Source organism: Vulpes lagopus, chromosome 17, assembly GCF_018345385.1.
Source record: "Vulpes lagopus strain Blue_001 chromosome 17, ASM1834538v1, whole genome shotgun sequence".
NCBI classification, from domain to species: Eukaryota; Metazoa; Chordata; class Mammalia; order Carnivora; family Canidae; genus Vulpes; species Vulpes lagopus.
Genome location: NC_054840.1, coordinates 24119567 through 24142366, shown reverse-complemented (window position 1 = coordinate 24142366; position 22800 = coordinate 24119567). Strand labels below are relative to the sequence as shown.

Genomic DNA, 22800 nt, shown 5'->3' with positions numbered 1-22800 from the left:
AGTTAAGTACGATGAGAACCAGGATTGACCATTGGATTCAGCAACAGAAAAGCACTGGTGACCTTGACAAAGGCAGCTGGTAGAGTGATGGAAATACAAGCCTGAGTGGAACAGATTCAAAAGAGCATGGGAGAAAAGCAATGGGAAACAAAGAGAATAATCAGTACAGAAGTTTTGCTATGCATGAGAATTTTGGGTAATTAGAAGGGGTCAAGATTTTTTAAGGCAGGAGGAAGTTTTTAAATATATATATTTTTTATTTTTTTATTTTATTTTTTTAAAGATTTTTATTTATTTATTCATGAGAATGCACAGAGAGGAGAGAGAGAGAGAGAGAGCCAGAGACAGGCAGAGGGAGAAGCAGGCTTCATGCAGGGAGCCTGACGTGGGACTCGATCCAGGGTCTCCAGGATCACACCCTGGGTTGCAGGCAGCGCTAAACCGCTGAGCCACCGGGGCTGCCCTATATGTATTTTTTAAATGGGAAAAAATACAGCTTGTTTATAGGATGATTGGCAAGAAGCCACAAGGAAAAGGGAAATCGGAACAGAAGAAAGAGGAAAGGATTGCTGGGAGAAAGGATCTGAGTAGGTGAAAGGGGAGGGGATCCAGAGTCAAGTGGAGGAGTTGGGTTTTGACAGAGTTCGTTCACAGAAATAGGAGGGAAGACAGAAGATGTGAGCACAGATGCAGGGAGGTGGGTAGATGTGTTGATGGCTGCCTGTGGAAGCTCTCTTCTAATTGCTTCTATTTTCTCTGTGAAGGAAGCAAAGCCATCAGCTGAGAAGGAAGTGATGGAATTCAGAAGAATAGGAGGTAAAGTCAGCCAGAAGAGTGGGGAAATGAACACCCGAGGAAATGTAATAGGATAGCTTCCTTGAGGTTAGTGGCATTAATTTTTTAGTGACCGCCTCCATCTCTGAATTCAATACTAATGTTCTACATTATTCATTTCCCCATGACACATGTTTCATTCTATTACCGTTTAACTGATTTTGAGAGTCTTCTCTCTCTTTCTCTCTCTCTCTCTCTTTTTCTAATTTTTCCTCACCTGTTTCGCCAAGGGGTCCAAGACAGCTTACATGCAATAGAGAATTATTCTGAACTCCGTAACTGAGGACTTCAGGAAAAAAAGAGGAGGGGGGCATATATGTGTGGTCCAGCACTGCAGCCACCGTTTGGGGAGACCTATATCTCGAGTACAGTGCTGTCCAGTCTGCAGAGTTAATGTACCGAAACCCACATCCTTCCACCTGGACTGTACCACTAATAAACGTGATATTTGGCCCCGTAGTTACTTCTGATTTATTCCTCAATTTATTCTAAGGCTGGCTGGGGAAGCCATTCATTAGAGACCCTCTTGAAGACCCTAAGAACTTAGGTCAAGGAGACAAAGGAATATTCAGATAACATTTTGAGACTAGAGGAGAGTCTGCTGGTGCAAATTGTGAATTGAATCCCTTGAGAACTCACGGGAAGGATTTGGAAGACCAGGCATCAGATCCGGAGATGTACAGAGCCAAACGGGGGTGAGAGTTCTGTGATGAAGTGAGAGATGGCTGGGAGTTTGGCCTTTTTGCAGCAGATAAGGTGCGAGGAGAGCAATACAGGTACAGGTAGAGCTGTGTGCTGGATGCTGTGCAAGGCCCAGGTCCCCCCTTTCAGTACCAAGAAACTTATTCCCTCAGCTCCCGGGAGTGTTAGCTGCTGGCAGAGGCCAGGGACCTGAGTTTCTCCAAAGATAACCGACCTTGGCTGAAGGTAGATGCCTTGTTCAAGGCCATGCCTCCCTGGGGACGACCCACATTCAAAAGCAAGCGCAAGTGAACATACAAAGCCCAATCCTCTTGCCTCAATTCAGGGGCCTGCTGAGGCTTTACCTGCCTTGCCGCTCAACTCTCCTTCTGTTCAGTCTTGCTTTCTTCACTCCTGTACAGACATTGTTCCCGAAGGCACTCAGCAGCATACCTTGTGCAGGGAAAACTCTACACCAGAGTCTCTTTCCTGGGGAACTTGGCCTATGACAGTTGCTAACAGAACTGGTCCCAGGAAGCAAACTCTAAAGTGGGATTTTGGAGCTGCATTACAAACCAAGCGACTGGCAATGAAAATGTTGTCCCTGGTGGAACGTGAAATATTGAAAGCTTCTGGCATGCTATAACTGTGCAAAAGTTAAAACTTTCATATCAGTGGAGGGCTCCACGCTGGGTGGAGAGCCTACTTAAGAAAACAACAACAACCAACCTTCATCAGTGAGGACGTTGAAGTGGGATACCCATAGAAGATAATGAGGGCAATATCTCAGGCATCTGAGAGGTTTATAGGAAGTGGTAATTACATGGAGTCAGATGGCTGTTGCTGGGGGCTACTGCTGCACTAGAGAAACACAATAAAAGGTGTGAAGGTCATTAATTACCAATGTAAGATGAACAGCCAATGTCAGAGGCCTCCCCTGGCAGTGTGTAAGAGACTCATCTACTGCAGTCACAGGGCAGAAAAAAACGGAGTATCAAGGCCAGGACTAAATTATAAGGGAAATGGAGTTCTTTTTTTTTTTTTTTTTAAATTAATTTTTATTGGTGTTCAATTTACCAACATACAGAACAACACCCAGTGCTCATCCCATCAAGTGTCCACCTCAGTGCCCGTCACCCATTCCCCTCCAACACCCGCCCTCCTCCCCTTCCACCACCCCTAGTTCGTTTCCCAGAGTTAGGAGTCTTTATGTTCTGTCTCCCTTCCTGATATTTCCCAACATTTCTTTTCCCTTCCTTTATATTCCCTTTCACTATTATTCATATTCCCCAAATGAATGAGAACATACACTGTTTGTCCTTCTCCGATTGAGGGAAATGGAGTTCTAAGGAGGGTTGGATTCTCGTGGAAATTCTGCTTTGCCAAAGGTAGGGCTGTGATTGGGAAGAAGTGACTTGAAATGGGAACATCTGGGTCAATGAATTTAAAAATATCAAATTCTGTGAAGGAGGCTTGCCTCTCCTTGTGAAAGACCTGTGACTCCCCACTCATGCCCCCTTGCTCAAAGACAATTCAGAGGCTTCTGTTCTGCAAGACATGCCTAGCTCAGGAAATATCTTCCCTTCTGGCCACTAGAACAATAATTACAGTTAAGTCACAAAGTAACCCATACAGGGCAGTGCTAAAACTAAGGAAGGAAAGGTTTTATATCTTAAGGAGCTATAGTATTAGCCAACATGTTATCAGTAGAAATGAGGAAAGTACATTTGGGAGTGAGCCCTGAATGTGTCAGATCAAGGTGTGGGGGGGCAGATATAAACTTTGGTAGAGAAGCTTATTGATATGAAAGCACTCTCCATGATAGAGAATTTAGTGCCCAGGTAAAGTCGCTGGGACACATTACTGATACACTGCTAAATTGGCTCTTGGAGGCTTGGAGAAAGTGATAGCACGTAGTCAGTGAAGTAGATATGTGAGAACTGCCATGGCAGATGGTGAAAGAATCAAAAGACTCCAGGCAAGTAACTTGAGGTAAAGAATATACATAGGCAATGGCAAATTGCCAAATGGTTGAATGATTGGTCAGGGCCTAAAAGGAGAAATATTGGATGATAGTGGGCAGCAAAAACTGGGGAACTGAGGCATGGACCTTTGGGAATGGGCACCAACCCTGAAGAGCTGTGCATCACATGTCATGTCATCACATTAATGTCATCCTGCAAATTTCGACCACAGAAGATGAATTACATAAACAAGTAGGTAGAGTGGCCAGGCTAGCTGACATCAATGAGCCAGTGTCCTTGACCACCTTTGTGAGGGCACAAATAGCCTGTAAACAGAGTGGGCTGTAAGGATGGAAGCTATGCACGAGCCCAACAGGATGGGCTCTCACTCACTAAGGCTAATCTAGCTCCTGAATGTATAGCTAGCCCCAGGCACTGTACTACTGAATACTGAGTACTACTACTGAGTCCTGAGACCAATCAACAACTTGGTGGTAAGCCAATTATATTGGAACTCTTCACTCAGCAGATGAGGAATTCATCTTGACTGGAATTGATGTATATTCCATCTGTGGGGTTTCCTTTGCTGACTGCAGGGCTTTCTTTCCAAGGACTTAGAGAAGGTCTGAGCCAGTGACACAAGAGCCCACATAACATTGCATGAGACCAAAGGACACACTTTAAAACAGAGGTGGTGTGGAAGTGGGCATATAAGCATGGATTCCCTACTTCAATTATAGTTCACGATAGTACTTCAATTGTAGTACAACCCCCAGAAGCTGTTAGCCTTCCCAACAGAATAACAGAGTATCTCTTTGAACATATCCCTGAGGTGCCAGCTTGGAGATGACATCCTGTGAGGATGGGGTACAGTCCTCTGGGATGCAGTTCACACTCTGAATCAATAACCATTACATGGTGCTATGTTCCTAATAGGTAGACTACAACTTTATGGGAACCAAAGAGGGGAAGTAGAAGTGACCCCATTTACCATTACTGCCAGTGACCTATTTGGAGAATTTTATTTCCTGTATCAGCAACTAACACTCTGAGATCTAGAAGTCCTGGTTCCTGGAGGAGAAATGCTTCCACCAGGGACATAGATAAGAGCCTTTTTACACTACATGTGCCATGCAATCACTTCTGGCTCTTTGTGTCAAGGAAAGGAGTCCCCACTCTGGCATGGGTAATTGACCCCAATCACAGGAGGAGGCAAACTACAGATAAAACATCATCAAGGCTAAATAGAAAATTTGACAAACATAATTTAACTAGCTTGATCTTACATTAGAATCCCATATTCATCAAAGAATGCACATTCTTTTCTAGCACACCAAGAATATTCATAAAAATTGATGACAAGTGAAACGAGAAGAAATCTACTAGGCAAATGCCAGAGAGTTGATAGATATTATATGGATCCAAATATTTTTGATCATGCACTTTCATTGTCATAGTTTGGGTTCCCTGGTAAGCAGACTCTGAGATGGAGCTGAGGAGTATTCTTGGGATGAACACCTGTGAAGGAAAGAGGAGGAAGTGGGAACGAGCAGAGGGAAAAGTTGAGTTCAATGCAGTGTTGATAAAGACCCCAGACCGATATCACAGGAGCTCTAGAGCCGTCAGTCTTTCGGAAATGGGGCAGGAGGACCATGCACTCCTACTCCTGCATTGAGCAGTCATTGGATGCAAGCTCCCTTTGGAAGAAGATTGACCTTGAGCAAGGCAATCCCCAAAGAAGGCCATTTTTCTGGCAGCACTGCTAGCAGTTAGGAGAATAAATCTCTCATTCCTAAAGGAGGATCTGTGTAAAGATACTCACATAAATTTTAGTATACATCTCTGATATGGAGGATGTTTTTAAATTGTATAATTTTGCTTTTATATTACATTATAAAACACAATAAGATAGACATTTATAAATGGGGGCAACTGGGGGACACCTTAAATGTCTAACTCTTGATTTCAGCTCAGGTCTTAATCTCAGTGGTCTTGAGTTCAAGCCCCATGTTGGGCTCCACATTGGGCTCTATGCTGAGCGTGGAGCCTACTTTAAAAAAAAGAAAAGAAATTTATAAATGATGAGATAATGATGAAATAAATAATGTTAAAACATTTTGCTAATAGATGATGATTTCATCCTATTATTGACTAATATCATAAGACACAATACACACTTAGGGCAAGCTTCATCATGAATGGTAGATTACAAATCAATATTCCTAATAATGTTCTTGGTAATTTCAAAGCTTTTCGGTCAACCTCTTGCCGGATCTGACTAAATAATTCTATCTTGTAATGCACCTGATAAAAAACTGATATCAGATCTATTGGCTCCTCAGTTTTCCTGTTGTTTACCTTTGTGTTACTTGCATTACCTTTTTAAAAAAGATTTTATTTATTTATTTGAGAGAGAGAGAGAGAGAGAGAGTACAAGCAGCAGAGGGGCAAGCAGATTCCCCACTGAGCAGGGAGCCTGATGTGGGACTCGATCCCAGAACCCTGGGACCATGACCTGAGCCAAAGGCAGATGCTTAACCAACTGAGCCACCCAGGTGCCCCTATTTGCATTATCTTCAACGGTGCTTTTCTTTCAGGGCTAATTTGGTCAGATTAAATAATTAAGTCTAAATATCCACTTATCCCAGCTTACACAATCTGCAGTATTTTTCAACATGCTAACAGCAAATGAAAGAGGAAAGAAGCCACTGTCAACCTCTCTATATGTTGGAACTTGGCCTCTCCCCACAGGATATTTCATTCCTGACATATGGCTGCCTACAACAGGCATACCATACAACCTGGTGAGGCCAACAGTGTCCACATACATGAAATAGTAATAAAGATTAATTTCTTATTTTTTGGACAAAAATAAGTAGCAATCACTTCTAATCTGCCTGTACCTCTATGGATTCATCTTTTATACTTCCTTGGGAAGGGCTTGATCTACAGAGATCTCTGATCTACGGACCAGAAGGTTTGTGTACTCTAGATTTACCCTCCTTTGTGGTCAGTGCTGAGAGATAGCCTTTGTTTAATTCAAGATATGGCTTCTTGAATTCTTCTTTTTCTTTTTTTAAATATTTTATTTATTTATTCATGAGAGACACACAGCAAGAGAGGCAGAGACACAGGCAGAGGCAGAGGGAGAAGCAGGCTCCATGCAGGAAGCCTCACGTGGGACTTGATCCCGGGCCTCCAGGATCATGCCCTGGGCCGAAGGCAGATGTTCAACCACTGAGCCACCTAGGCGTCCCTTCTTCTTTTCTTTTGTGCTATTGTTGATTACCTTCTGATAATGCAAACTTTGAGTATTTTTTTCTCTAAGTAGGAGTCCATCTGACGTTCAAGTAGGCCTGGCAGACTGTTTCACTAAGTGTTGATTTAAAGCCCTATTCTCAGGTTCTTAATTAGCATCTCCAAGAACTGCCTACAACAATTCTATGTGAAACATAACATAAAAATTTACGAGCAATTCAGTATCAAGTTAAAAAACATATCACACTGGCAAATTCTTTTTTTTCTTAAAACAAGAAATCCTGTTTAATGAGACTGGATTCTTAAGCCTGCCTGTGCATCAGAATTACCTATGGCACTGAGAAAAACAAAAACAAAAACAAAACCCCACTGATTCTTAGGCCCTGCCTGTGATAATTAAAGACCTACAATGACACTGGCTTACTTACACATGACTTAGTCACTTATACTGACTACTTACACATGATGGGAACTTATTTCTTTTTTACATAAGTGACTGTTGGAAAGCAGAGTGACAACTCTGCTCCAGGAGGTCTTTGGGGACCAAGCTCTTTACAGCCCTCTATTCTGGGCACCTGGGTGGCTCAGATGGCTGGGCATATGCCTTCAGTTTAGGTTGTAATATCAGGGTCCTGAGATCAAGTCCCCACATTGGGCTCCCTGCTCAGGGGGGAGTCTGCTTCTCCCTCTCCCTCTGCCCCTCCTCCCAGTTGTGTGCACTCTCTCTCTCTTTCAAATAAATAAATACATACATACATACAAACAGCCTTCCATTCTGCTATCCCTAAGGCATGACCTTTGTCCTCATGGTCCAGGATAGTGGTTGGACTCCAGCTGTCACATCTGCATTCCAGGCAGCAAATGGAGGGAGAGACAAAAAAGAAATGGGCAAAGAAAGCACATCATGTGATTTCTCAGGTAGGTTCCCAAAAGCTGCCATGTGATGCTTCTAGATACATCCCATTGTCTAGATCTGTCCTCACATTCACAGTTGGATGCAAGAGAAGCTGACAAATATATTGTGTATTTTGAGCAACCTAATACTCAGCCAAAAAACTGAGAAGTTTATTATTACAGAAGAAGAAAAACTTTGGGGGACAGCCAACAGTCTCTGCCAAAATGTACAAATTAACAAATGTCTAGGCCTTAGCAGACTTCGGCAATTCAAGGGCAGTTATGGTTTAGTTGGAGAAGGTTTTGCCCTACTCACCCTGAGGATTTCACATTATGGCCAGAATTGGCAAGTGCTTCCTCTTACAGAAGGTGGAGTGACCCTAACTAGAGTGAAAGCTCTGCTCATGTCACCTTATTAGATGCATTCAGGCACTCATTCTGCTAGGCTATTTTAAGCTTGGTGAAAGAAAATAAATATTACAATTGAAATGTCCTGGAAAAAAAAAAAGAAATGTCCTCAAATACTTTAGACAAGAATTAAAAAGCTCTGTTAATCTCTCTTATGTTCCTCTTCGTCAGAATGCTAGAAAAATATATACTAAGATAAACAGACTAGATGAAATCTTTGTGAAATTTTGGTTCCATTGGAGACACCAATAGAAAGGGAAATTTTCCCTTTACTTTTGTTAACTAACTTTTGGTTAGAAAGATACTTATAGCAATACACAGAGGAAAGAATTTTTGACTTAAAACCTCTACACGAGTTGAAAACTAGTTTTTGACTTGAAAACAATGATGGGTGTTGCACAACTCCCAGGGGTGGGTGCTATTCACATTATTTCTGTGTGAATGACAACTGTTGGAACACAGTATGAATGGCATCCTTCAGAATTGTATAATAATGCTGCTGTCCTACCAGGAAGAGGTGTAATTTGTCTGTTAATCTCAAAATTATAAGCTGGCAAGATAAGCAGATGGCCTTGATAGTCACAAAAATAGTAAAAACTATTTCTGTTCTTGCAGGAAGCTGTTTTTGGTCCAGAGAACTTCATTTCTATTAATCTCATCAATGGCTACCAAGAAGGGTCAGCCAATCTAGGAAGCCTACAGTATTTCAGATTTCTAGGCGTCTATTTTAAAGATGAATGTAAGACGCTAGAAATTTCAGATTCCTAACTGCTGTGGAGTATGATTTGCATACACTATTCTGAAACATTATTAATCGGGGAGTTTAAGATCCCACCCTCTATCTCTCTCATGCACACCTGTTCTTGCTGGAAGTGACTAAGTGGATAGAAACCACAGCTGCACAGTGGCTGCACAGTGTAAGGAACACAGTCTCATCTTTAGAGCTGGGGCGTTATGGCAAAGCTTCAAGGATGCTTCTAATATATAGTTCTTGTCAGAGCAATTGCCATTAGAACACATTTTTAAAATGTCATTCAGAAGCTTTTTTTTTTTAAGACAGGCAGTTTTAAAATAATCAATAACAACAATGATAACAAAATAATTCTTTTCAGCAAGTACATTTTCAAGGATGAAATAGAGTATCCTGGACAGGCTTCATCATATTAACCACTGTTGTATGTAAGACCCAGCAAATTTGTTTTGCCTCCTTTAGTATAAAATAAGGATAAATGAACTCCTATTTCTTTTCCTCATATTACATAGAGAATGTTAGTCCTTAACCTTTATTGGGTCACAGACACTTTTTGAGTCTATGAGGGATGCTTGGGTGGCTCAACCAGTTGGGCGTCTGCCTTCAGCTCAGGTCATGATCCCAGAGTCCTGGGATCCAGCCCCACGTCCAGGCTCTCTGCTCAGCAGGGAGCCTGTTTCTCCCTGTTCCTCTGCCCACTGTTCCCCCTGCTTGTGCTCTCACTCTTTCTGTGTCAAATAAATAAATAAATAAAATCTTAAAGAGAGAATATGATGTAAGATGTGGTACCTCTTCTAAGCAATACATTCACATTCGTATACATAAACATTAGCATAAGATTTCAGGGATTTTTTTTTTAAGATTTTTTATTTATTTATTTATTCAGAGAGAGAGAGAAGCAGGCTCCATGCAGGGAGCCTGACGTGGGACTCCATCCTGGGTCTGGAGGATCACACCCCAGGCTGCAGGTGGCGCTAAACCGCTGCGCCACAGGGGCTGCCAGATATCAGGGATTTTTTTTTAAGACTTTTTTTATTTATGCATGGGAGACATAGCGAGAGAGAGAGAGAGAGAGAGAGAGAGAGAGAGAGAGAGAGAGAGAGGCAGAGACACAGGCAGAGGGAGAAGCAGGCTCCATGCAGGGAGCCTGATGTGGGACTTGATCCTAGGTCTCCAGGATCAGGCCCTGGGCTGAAGGCAGCGCTAAACCGCTGAGCCACCGGGGCTGCCCTTTTGACTCATAAAATCTATTCACAGACACTCCAGTTTCAAAGGCCCAACCTGGAAGGTAGTGTGGGGTGAAAATGAGTTTTAAGAACTCAAAATAAAATCCACTCAGGGTCTAAAGAAGACAAAGTGTGTGTATGTGTGCACACGCACACCACTCCTTTAACATTAATTTGAAGATAAGTCACTTGGCAGAGTCACTACTTTGCAAATTATTTTTAAAATTTTCTTTAATTTAAAAATTTATATATCAATTTATAAAAAATCCAGCAATATACAATTTAAAAATTATTCTAAATTAAACTACAATTCAAGGAACACTCTAGAGTTTTTGTTTTTGATAATAGGACAAGATTTCTCTATCAGAACTTCTGATCATTTTGTTTGGGTTCACAGGTGAAAATACTGTGAAAATAGTTCAATTACATCACATTGAAGGACAAGTTGAGCCCATTTGTTTATTTACTTATTTATTGACAATTTTGAGTTATAATTCACGTACTATACAACTCACCCATTTAAAATCAAACAACTCAATGGTTTTTAGATTCACAATTATGTAACCATCATTACAATAATATCAGAACATTCTTATCAGCCCCAAAAGAGACCCTGTCCCCATGAGCAGTCCCTTCCCATCCCCTCAGCCCTAATTATTCCAGCCTTAGGCATCCTCTGATGTGCCTTCTGTGTCTATAGCCTTGCCTATTTTATTTCACACGAATGTCCATACAATGGCCTTTTGTGATTGGCTTCTTTCATTTAGCCTAACATTTTGAAGGTTCATCATGTTGTAGTATGTATCTGTACTTACTTTATTTCTTTTTATGGCCCAATATTCTGTGTACGGCTATTTCACCACTTGTTTATCTATTCATCAGCTGATGGAGATCTAGTGGTTGTTTCCAATTTGGGGCTATGATGAATAATACTGCTATAAACATTTGTGTGCAGGTTTTTGTGTCGATTGGCCCCTCAACTTTAACCCCACAAAAAAGTAAAAAGAGAATCTTATGACAAAGTTATACAGATTTTGTTTGGCAGGAACTTCAGGCTTTTCAAGATTCAACAATTTCCATACCCAGCATCACAAGGGCTCACAATGACAGGGAGTCTGGTATCATGACTCTATCATAGAATCAGAGGAGGTTAGATGTTTTCTAAGATCCCTTCTTATATTAAGTCAATAATGATTACTTTCTGTTACTTCTCCAGGTATCGAAAAGAATGACTGGTTGTAGACATCTCCTGGTCCCAAGGAAATTACCAACAAACATTACTGAGCCCTTTGCAAGCAGCAAGCACAACCATGCATATGGAACTGGGCTATATGAAGTAACACACCAATTATGAATTCCGAAGCTACTCTGAGTTCCCCATTCTAGTCTAAAGTACCTGACTCCCTCACTAATTCCCAACTGTGTTTTGCCTACAACTTTAGCACTGCTATGCCATTGAGCCCCTGCCTTTCTTTCTGGTAACTACTTCTGCCTCTCCTTGGGTGACTTCCCATACTCACAGAGACCCTCCCTGCTGACCTTACCCTGCCAACTATCCCCACTCCATCTCTGAGACTCTGGACTAAAATTCATCCTGGCTTTCCATGCTGAATTAATGCCCCTCTGGACTCTAGGTTGAAAGGGGTCAGAATGAATTTGTGACTTAGTTGCATTTATCAGTTATTAATTGTTGACATCTCCAACGATCAAAGCCCTTGGAAACCTCAACTTATTCCTGAGTCTCTCTCCTTAGCTATTATGGTATCAATGCAAGTTTTATTCACTGGGATTGAAATAATTTATCCAATAAAGACAGATTCAGAGGCATAGGGAGCATATTTCTAAAGATCTGACTCATTAGAATAATCAGAAGTCCCAAAGAGAAGATTTAGCTGATCAATTATTTCTTCTGCTTTATATTTCAGTGCAATCTTACTCTGGATCTTTGGATTTAATTTCAATGAAATTCAGTGAGCATTACCTGATGCCAGCATGTGACGTATAACCTGGAAGGCTGAATCACAGTTTGCTGCCTGGGGGTCCTGCCAAGCTTTGCCATTCTTTCAGAGGCGGGTTGCCCAGGGAAGCCAATTTTTTCAGATAGTCACAAGGCTCTAGTTGTGGAATATCAGGATTCTGCCTGTAATATTTTTGCAACTTCTCTAGTACTGTGGGCAACCCAACTGTGGAGGCATAGAACATGGGTCCACCCCTATGCCTTGGCCATCCGTACCCGTGTAAATAGACAACATCAATGTGCTCTGGATCAGCAGCCATCCCTTCTCCCAAGATACGGAATGCTTCATTGATAAGTGAATATAAGCAACGCTCAAGGATCTCATCCTGGCTAATGATACGTGGCTCAATGTGATAGGTTTTTCTGTACTGTGACAGAAATTCAGAAAGCCAGGGGTCAGGTTTGTGAATCCTACCCAATGGCTTATCATATTGGTACCAACCTTTCCCTGTCTTCTGGCCAAATCGTCCTGATTCACAGAGCAGATCAGGAATTGGACAGTATCTCCTGTTGCCTCGCTTCCGGGCAGGAGTTCCTGAAGGCACCATAGGTCCAGTAAGACCTTGCCCTTGTCGAGATTTCCAACCCACATCCAATCCAGCAAGATCTGACACTCTAAAAGGTCCCATTTTGAAACCAAACTCTTCCAGCACCTGATCTATCTCCTCTGGCCTACTGCCTTCTTCTAACAAGAAATATGTCTGATTGTAATAAGGCTTCAACATTCGATTGCCAACAAATCCAAAACAGTTACCTACAACTACTCCAATTTTTTTAATCTTTTTTGATAAATTCATAACTGTGGCAATGGTAGTGGGGGAAGAGTATTGGCTGGGAATAATCTCTAACAACTTCATGACGTGAGCTGGTGAGAAGAAGTGAGTGCCAATGACCAAGTGAGGACGATCAGTGGAAGAAGCAATCTCATCAATGTCTAGGGCTGAAGTATTGGTGCACAGAAAAGCTTCTGGCTTGCATATAGCTGACAGTTCAGCAAAGACCCTCTTCTTCAGGTTAATTTCCTCAAATACTGCTTCAATGACTAAATCTACACCACCAAGCTCCTTCAAAGATGTAGTTAACCTGGGTTTTGGTCCTAACGACGGGTGGCTGCTACGTTGCATTTTGGATGCTTCCTTTTCCAAGAGGGTAGTTATTATCATATCAGCAGTCTCTAGCTGCTTCTTGTCCGATTCCACAGCAATCACTGGGATCTTGGCCTTCGCAAGAGAAACAACAATGCCTCGTCCCATTGTTCCCAAGCCTACAGATAAGAGTGAAGAAGAGAAAGAATGATTCAATGATACTGGGAACTGAAAAATTACTCAGTAAATGAGAGGCTTCTGTGGCAATAGGGCATTTAAAGAGATCAGTTCAAGGAATACAAATGGGTTGAATATTAGTTAAGATTAGGCACTGTGTTAATCTCCAGAGGATGTGACACTGAGTAATATCTACACACACACACACACACACACACACACCACACACATTAGAATTAATAAACAAGTTCAGCAAAGTTGTATAATACAAGATCTATACACAAAAAATCAATTGTATTTCTATATATTTGCAATGAACAATCAGAATATGAAATTAAGAAGACAATTCTATTTGTAATAGCATTAAAAAGAATAAAATACCTCAGAATAAATTTAAGAAAGAATTGTGTAAGACTTGTACACTAAAAACCACAAAACATTGCTGAAATAAATTAAAGAAGACCTAATAAATAGGCATCTCATGTTCATAGATCAGAAGACTTATTATTGCTAATATGGCAATACTACCCAAACTGATCTACATCTCCAATGTATCAAAAATTCAACTGGCTTTTTGCAGAAAATAACAAGCTTCTATCATTCATACATAAATACAAGGAATCAAGAACAACCAAAACAGTATTTAAAAAAGAAGAACAAAAAAAATAAAAAATAAAAAAATAAAAAAATAAAAAATAAAAAAGAAGAACAAGAGATGCCTGGGTGGCTCAGTGGTTTAGTGTCTGCCTTCAGCTCAGGGTGTGATCCTCGAGTTCTGGGATGGAGTTCCACATCGGGCTTCCTGCATGGAGTCTGCTTCTCCCTCTGCCTATGTCTCTGCCCCTCTCTCTCTCTCTCTCTCTCTCTCTCTCTGTATCTCTCATGAATAAATAAATAAAATCTTTAAAATAAATAAAAATAGGACAGCCCGGGTGGCTCAGCGGTTTAGTGCCGCCTTCCACCCAGGGTGTGATCCTGGAGACCCAGATCGAGTCCCACATTGGGCTCCCTGCATGGAGCCTGCTTCTCCCTCTGCCTGTGTCTCTGCCCCGCCCCCCCCATCTCTCTCATGAATAAATAAAATCTTAAAAAAATAAAATAAATACAAATTAAAAATAAAAAAGAAGAACAAATTTATAGGATTCACTTTCCCAATTTAAAAACTTATGAAGGTGCCTGAATGGCTCAGTCGGTTATGTATCGACCTTCAGCTCAGGTCATGATTCCAGGGTCCTGGGATCGAGCCCCATGAAGGAGAGCAGGGAGCCTGCTTCTCTTTCTCCCTCTGCTGCTTCCCCTGCTTATGCTCTCTTGCTCTCTCTCTCTCAAATAAATAAATAAATAAATAAATAAATAAAATCTTAAAAAAAACTCATGACAAAGCTACGATATTCAAGACAGTGTAGTAGAAGGATAGACATATAGATCAATGAAATAGAATTGAGAGTCCTGAAATAATCTCATAACTTATGGTCAATTGATTTTTGACAAGGATGCCAAGATAATTTAATGGGGAAAGAATAGTCTTTTCAACAATGATCCTAAGACAACTGGATATCCATATGCAAAAGAATGTTGGACTCCTTCTTCACAGCATATATAAAAATTAATTCAAAAGGATCACAGACTGAAATAAGAGCTAAATCCATAAAACTCTTATGAGTAAATCCTCATGATCTTGGATAAAGCAGTGGTTTCTTATGATACCATAAGCATAGCAAAAAAAGAAAAAAATTGATAAATTAGACGCCATCAAAATGTCCTTTAATGTCCTTTAATGTGCTTTAATGTGCTTCAAAGGACACATTAATAAAGTAAAAGGAACCCACAGAATCATATATCTAATAAGGGGCTTCTATCAAACTATATAAAAAACTCGTATAATTCACAGGAAAAATACAATGTAAACATTTCTCCAAAGAAAATTTGCAAATAGCCAATAAACATATGTGAAGATACGTCATTAATCATGAAGGAAATGCAAATCAAAACCACCATGAGCTACCACTTCACATCCACTAGGAGAGATATCATTAAAAAGAGAGACAATAACAAGTTCTGGTGAGGATGTAGAGAAGTTGTAACCCAGATACATTGCTAGAAGATTGTAAAATGGTGTAGCTGCTGTGGAAAAGAATTTGGAAGTTCTTCAAAATGCTAAACATGAGATTACCACATGACCCAGAAATTTTACTCCTAATTAAGTAGGTAGGCAGGTAGGTTTCTGTGTATATATATATATATCCCCAAGAGAACTGTAGACACATGTCCACACAAAACTTTTACATAAATGTTCATAGCAACATTATTCAAAACAGCCAAAAAGTAGAAAGAAGCTGAGTGTCCATCAACTGATGAATGGATAAAGTGTATCTCTACAGTGGCATATTAATAAGCTATTAAAAGGAATAAAGTACTGATATGAATAAAGAATGAAGTCCTATAACATGGATGAACCTTAAAAACATTATGCTAAGTTAGAGAAGTTGTACACAAAAGGTCACATGTTGTATGATTCTATTTACATGAAATGCTCAGAATAGGCAAATTCATGGAGGCAGAAAGTAGATTAGTGGCTGCCAGGGGTTGGGAGAAGGGTGATGAGGAATGCCTGCTAATGGGTACAGGGTTTCTTTTTAGGGTGATAAAAATGTTCTAAAATTGATTGTGGTGGGGTTCCTGGGTGACGGAGTTGGTTAAGCATCTGACTTCAGCTCAAGTCATGATCTCAGGATCCTGGGATTGAGCCCCATGTTGGTCTCCATGCTCAGCAGAGAATCTACTTCTTCCTTTCCCTCTGTCCTTCCCTCTGCTCATGCTCTCTCCCTCTCATATAAATAAATAAAATCTTAAAAAATTTTTTAAATAAAAAGAATAAAATTGATTGTGGCAATGGTTGTACAACTTTGGAATATCAAAATTACTGAAATGTATTCTTTTTTTTGGCGACATTGTTATGATGCACTTACATTTTCTTTGAATTATGGTAAAATACACATAACAAAATTTATCATCATAACCGTTTTTAAGTGTGCAGTTTAGTGGCATTTGCATATTCACATTATTGTGCAACCAGCACCACCATCTCTATCTCTTTTCATCTTCCAAAGCTGAAACTCCATACCCATCAAAAAATAATCCATCTCTATCCTCCCTCCCCTAACCCAAAGAAACCACCATTCTACCTTCTATCTCTATGATTTTGACTTCTCTGGGTAGCTCATATAAGTGGAATCATATAATACTTGTTCTTTTGTGACTAGCTTATTTCACTTAGCAGAATATCCTTAACGTTTATTCACATTGTATATACATATGTCAAAATTTCTTTCTTTTTAAAGACTGAATAATAGGTAACCTGGGTGGTTCAGCAGTTGAGCGTCTAGATGCCTTTGGCTGAGAGTGTGATCCCAGAATTCTGGGACTGAGCCTTGCATCTGGTTCCCCACAGGGAGCTTGCTTCTCCCTCTGCCTATGTCTCTGCCTCTCTCTTTCTCTCTCTCTCTGTCTTTTTTTAAAGATTTTATTTATTTATTCATGAGAGGGAGAAGCAAGCTCTCTGCAGGAGCCCAATGCAGAACTCGATCCCAGACCCTGGGACCAGGCCCTGAGTCAAAGGCAGATGCTCAACCGCTGAGCCACCCAGGTGTCCCTAAATAAAATCTTAAAAAAAAAAAGACTAAATAATATCCCATTGTATGTATATACCACATTTTGTTTATTCATCTGTCAATGGACACTTGAGCTGCTTCCACTTCTAGGCTATTATGAATAATGCTGCTATGAACATGAGTATACAAATTCTGTTTGAGTCCCTGCTTTCAATTCTTTTGGGTATATATCTGCAAGTGGAATTGCTGGATCACACAATAAATCTATTTTTAAGTCTTTTAAGGATTTTATTTATTTGTTTCAGATAGAGAAAACACAAGTGGGAGGAGGGGCAGAGGGAGAAGCAGACTCCCTGCTGATCAGGGAGCCTGACGCAGGGCTTGATCCCAGGACCCTGAGATCTGAGCCTAAGGCAGATGTCCAACTGACTGAGCCACCCAGGTGCCCCCTATTTTTAATATTTTGAGGAACTCCCATACTGTTTTCCATAGAAAATTCCATTTTACATTGAATTGTGAATTTTATGGTATTTGAGTTATATTTTAATACAGTTGTTATAAAAAATATGAGTAGTATCAAACCTCAGGGAGCTTATAATCTAGAGGTGAGAAGACAAAAAGTTCACAAATATCCATTGTACAAGGTAAAGTAAGTGATGTAAGAAATTCAAATTTCTTTTTTTTTTTTTTCCTTCAAATTTCTTTGGTGATTCCAAGGAAAGAGATTATTTTTGGTTGGATGAGAATCAAGAAAAGCTTCAAGATAAAGATATTTGCAGAAATATCTGAAGTAAGACCATATTGAAATAGGTGAAATTGGGCATGTTGAACCAACCAGACTGGGGAAGGGAAGAGCAAAGTGAACATTACTTTAAGCAAAGGCATGAAGAACAGAAAATGCAGAAAAATTATCTGATGGCAAAGATGTCACTGTTCCTTCCCTATACCATTTCATTTTTCTTCTGGGCACATAGAAGACTATTCTGGATGCCATGTATCCTGATAGGGCCTGTGAGTAATTCTGGTCAATGAAATGGAGAAGGAGGGTGGTGTGGGATCACGATTGGCCCCTACAATCTCCCACAAGATCCTTCATTACTACTGGGATGTAGGGGATGCAAAGAGCAGGTGTGAAGCCTTGGAGGAGACCCTTGAGGAGATGCTGGCAAACTATGGTCTATGGGCAAGATCCAATCCACTGCCTATTTTTGCACTGCTGTGAGCTAAGAATGGTTTTGCATTTCAAATAGTTGAAAAACACAAAAGAGTAATATATATATATTTTAAAGATTTTATTTATTTATTCATGAGAGACACAGAGAGAGAGAGAGAGAGGCAGAGACACAGGCAGAGGGAGAAACAGGCTCCATGCAGGGACCCTGACGTGGGACTCGAATCTGGGTCTCCAGGATCACGTCCTGGGCTGAAGGCGGCGCTAAACCACTGAGCCACCGGGCTGCCCAGAAGAATATTTTGTGACACATGCAAATTATATCAAATTCAACTTTCAGTCATATAGAAGTTTTATTAAAACACTAATTTGGGGATCCCTGGGTGGCGCAGCAGTTTAGCGCCTGCCTTTGGCCCAGGGCGTGATCCTGGAGACCCAGGATCGAATCCCGCGTCGGGCTCCCTGCATGGAGCCTGCTTCTCCCCCTGCCTGTGTCTCTGCCTCTCTCTCTCTCTCTCTCTCTCTCTCTCTGTGACTATCATGAATAAATAAATAAAATCTTTAAAAAAAAAAAAAGAAATGAAAGATTCTTAAAAAAATAAAAAATAAAAAAAAACATTAATTTGTTTCCATATTATCTATGGCTGTTTTTGTGTGCAGAGTTGAGTAGTTGCAAAAGAGATCATATGGCTAGAAAGCCTAAAATATTTACTGTCTGGCCCTTAAAAAAAAGTTTGTTGACCCTTGTTCAGTCAGCAGTCTCCCAGTTCAGTCTCCCTTGTTCTCCTTGTTCAGGAGAATGGAAGAGCCATTAGTTGCAAAAAACCTTCTCCTGGAATGACCTTATGGAACAAGCAGGAAATAAATCTTTATTGTGTTAAACCATTGAGATTGTTATCTGTTACAGCAGTACGTTATCTGTTACCTAATGAACCCATGTGGATGAAACTCTTTCGTGAAAACTATTCATATATTTCTCTTTTATATTGACTAGCTTTGGGGATTGGTTTTGTTTTCTTTTGTTTTTTGGGGACTAGTTTGCTTTTTTTTTTTTTTTTTTTTTTAAGATTTTTATTTAAGAGACACACGGAGAGAGGCAGAGACATAGGCAGAGGGAGAAGCAGGCTCCCTGCAGGGAGCCCAATGCGGGACTTGATCCCAGGACCCCCGGATCATGACCTGAGCCAAAGGCAGATGCTCAATCACTGAGCCACCCAGATGCCCCTGGGGACTGGTTTTGCATATAGAATGTTATCAGTCATCAGAAATCATTGTTTCTCTGGAATATATTTAATTTTCAAATTGTATTAATTTATTTAACATAATATATTATTTAAAAACATTTAATATTCCAAAATTAATAAACATCAGTCTTTCACTCAGTAGCAAGAAGGCTGGATACCTCTTGCTGCTATAGCAACTTGTACCCTAAACTTTAGCAGGGATAAATAGGAAGTAGAGCATGGGGTTCAGAAGCCTGGGCTCCTAGCTTTCAGTCCCAAGCTTCATATAAAATTTCGAACAGTATAGAAATTATAATCTCACAGAGACAACAAGGACTAACGAAATGTAATGTGAAAGTACTTCATAAAGTGTAGCATAAGGTGGGTGATATCTCCAATCTGCCCACAGAGCCGTGAGGGAAAGGCACATGTGAGGGTAGAGTACAGTTCTCCAGTGCTCACCTCTCAGAGCAGACCTACTAAATAATCTTTGGGGCTACAAATCAACTCAGAATCCAGATCATAAAGTGGACCCGACTAATGCTTTTTGCAAGTGTCCTAGTCATAAATTTAGATTCTCTTTAGCCTTATAAATGGACACATTTCATTTAACCACTGAAACAAAAATACACATGAAAACACCATATATATTTATTTCGAAAAGTTCTAAGCTCCAGGGTGCCTGGGTTGCTCAGGTGGTTAAGTGGCCAACTCTTGGTGTTGGCTCAGGTCATGATCTCAGGGTTCTGGGATCGAGCCCCACATGGGGCTCCAAGCTCATCAGGGAGTCTGCCAGAGGGCTCTCTCTCTCTCCCTCTGCCCATCCCCCTGCTCATGTGCTCACTCTCTCTCCCACTCAAATAAACAAATTGTAAAAAAAAAAAAAAAAATAGTTCTTAGCTCCTAATTTTCTTCTCACAAACTTGTGGTCTCAAAGGTCTCCAGGGAAAAAAAGAAAAAAAAGACTGAAAAATCAAGCTTTTCACTCTTGGTAATTATGTTTTCAAAGGTACATATTGTATTTATATTGAATTTAGTTTCCTCATTTTTCTCATTAAATACACATGGGGCAAGGAGTCCTGCTTCCCTAATAACTCACTGCCTTTAACTGCCACGGAATTAATTCTGGTCAAGAACCTCTTCTATTGACAGAAGTAAATAAAGAATAAGGGATGCTTTTACTACTGGTGGTGCAGTTTTAGTCAAGTGTGGTCTTCTCCCTCTTTTTTTTTTTAAGATCTTATTTATTTATTCATGAGAGAACATAAGAGAAAGGCAGAGACACAGGGAGAGGGAGAAGCAGGCTCCCTATGAGAGGCCTGATGCAGGACTCATTCCCCGGACCCAGGATCATGACCTGAGCCAAAGGCAGATGCCCAACCACTGAGCCACCCAGGTGCCCCTTCCCTCCATCTTCTTCCTTTTTGATGACTCCAAAAGCCCATGCAAGGTTGGGGAGTGTGAACTAGCGGTATCACCAACATGTTCTGAGAAGTCTGAACATGGGCTCATGGAAGTACACAGTTGGGGTTTTGCCAGGGGGCACAGTGAAAGGGCGATGAGTCACGGAATTTGAGGATATTGACAAGAGAGTGGTGGAAGGGATGATCCTGGAAATGAAATGTGTGAAGAGAAAATAAAGAGAGCTGATAATGGGATGTAGTTGGAATAATTGACTAAGAAATCTGGGAAGACCTAAGGTTGTGGGGGAAAGTTCAAAATCTGAATTTCAGAGGTGGAGAAATATTCAGGGTAAAGGCAAGACGTATCCAAAAGCCACAAGAAGGGGTCATGGATGTGAAGGGAGGGGACTGTCACTGGATCTGAGGAAGTGAAGGCACCACAAAGCAACAGGGCTGGAGGTATTGTCTGCCCAGATGATGAAGGCAATCAGGGTGGCAGCCGAATTTGGGGGAAAGTGGATAACTGCATGCCAGGTACCAACATTCTCAGCAAATGGAGGTGATAGGAGCCATGGCAATAGTGAGGAGGGAGAGAGTGACGATGAGACCAGACAGCAGAACCACAGAGGAGTGTCCTGAAGGAGAGACACTGAGAAAGGAACTGGGAAGTGACACTTGGGGCCAGTGGGCTGTGAGAGAAGCAACAGCATTCTCCTGAGAGGGCTGCAGGAGGAGCGGGTGCCCAGAGTAGGCCAGGTCTGAGGCAGGGAGCTGATTAGGCCTCAGGAACATTCCAGAGGGCACAAGGAGCAGAGTAGTCTGAGGATAGACATGAAGAAGGGGGGAATGACCAAATCCTCTCCCTTTATTTGTGTCCAAGTTATCTTCCACGTATTTTAAACACTTTTTCATATATTTTTCTGAACAATATGGAGTATACTGAAAAAAACAAAACTATAAGCTTTTAGACATTTCGTGCCAGGCATGAATCTGAAATCTTTTTTAAAAGGCTCACAAGATGGGCAGCCCAGGTGGCTCAGCGGTTTAGTGCTGCCTTCGGCCTGGGGTGTGATCCTGGAGACCCGGGATCGAGTCCCATGTCGGGCTCCCTGCATGGAGCCTGCTTCTCCCTCTGCCTGTGTCTCTGCCTCTCTCTCTCTCTCTCTCTCTGTCTGTCATGAATAAATAAATAAAATCTTAAAAAAAAATAAAATAAAAGGCTCACAACACTCATATTCAGAATATAAGAAATAGTGCAGAGAACCATAAGGGGAGGAGGAGAAACTGAATGGGGAAAAAATCAGAGAGGGAGACAAGCCATGAGAGACTTAACTCTGGGAAACAAACTGAGGGTTGCTGAAGGGGTTTGGGTAACTGGGGGATGGGCATTAAGGAGGGCACATGATGTGAGGACCACTAGGTATTGTATGCAACTGATGAATCCCTGAACTCTACTTCTGAAATTAATAATACAGTATATGTTAATTAATTAAATTTAAATAAAATTAAAAATTTAAAAACCCCATAAGTGAACAGAGTCGATGTAGAAGGAGCACAGTGTGAATGATACAGTAGACTGGGAAGATGTAGGGGGGGGCTCTCTCCTCCCAAATTGGGTTGGTGCTGGACAGCTGGGAGTTGACACTTTTAGTCAAAGACTGTACACAGACAACATTTTGCTTACCATTTCAGGGGGTTTAAACTCTACCAAAGACCACTCTTGGGTCAAGATGAAGAACAAGGGAAACTTAGGAAAGTAGCCCAAAGAAGCCAGTCAGAGGGCTAGCTTCTGAGGAAAGAAGATGTTTTGTTTGAAGAAATTCCAGAGGAAAAAAGTAGGTCACTGTTTCAGGGTGCAGAGGGATTTGAGGATAGTGGTGTTGAATGAGAAGTGAATGGATCCAGGGACCAGAAAGGCAGAGCCTTCATTCCAAAAACCTGGCTACAAGAGTGACAGACCACACTTTGAAATGTGTTACAAATAATAATCATTGCTGGGGACTCCAGGAGTGACTGAGTCATACAGGGAAGAGGGGGGTATGAGTAAAAATATACCCAGAGTCTGGAGTCAGACAGACCTAGCGTCAGACCCTCACA

The 22800-nt window shown here is 41.0% G+C and overlaps 1 protein-coding gene across 2 annotated transcripts in view; it reads right to left on the bottom strand.

Moving 5' to 3' along the window:
• Nucleotides 1-10470: 10470 nt before the first annotated feature.
• EHHADH (enoyl-CoA hydratase and 3-hydroxyacyl CoA dehydrogenase) overlaps nt 10471-22800 on the bottom strand; it is a 49141-nt gene continuing 36811 nt past the window's right edge. For both annotated transcript variants that reach the window (XM_041731679.1, XM_041731680.1), the window contains exon 7: nt 10471-13297. In XM_041731679.1, coding sequence (XP_041587613.1) covers nt 12036-13297 — 1262 coding nt within the window. In that variant the 3' untranslated portion in view covers nt 10471-12035. The remainder of the gene's footprint in view (nt 13298-22800) is intronic.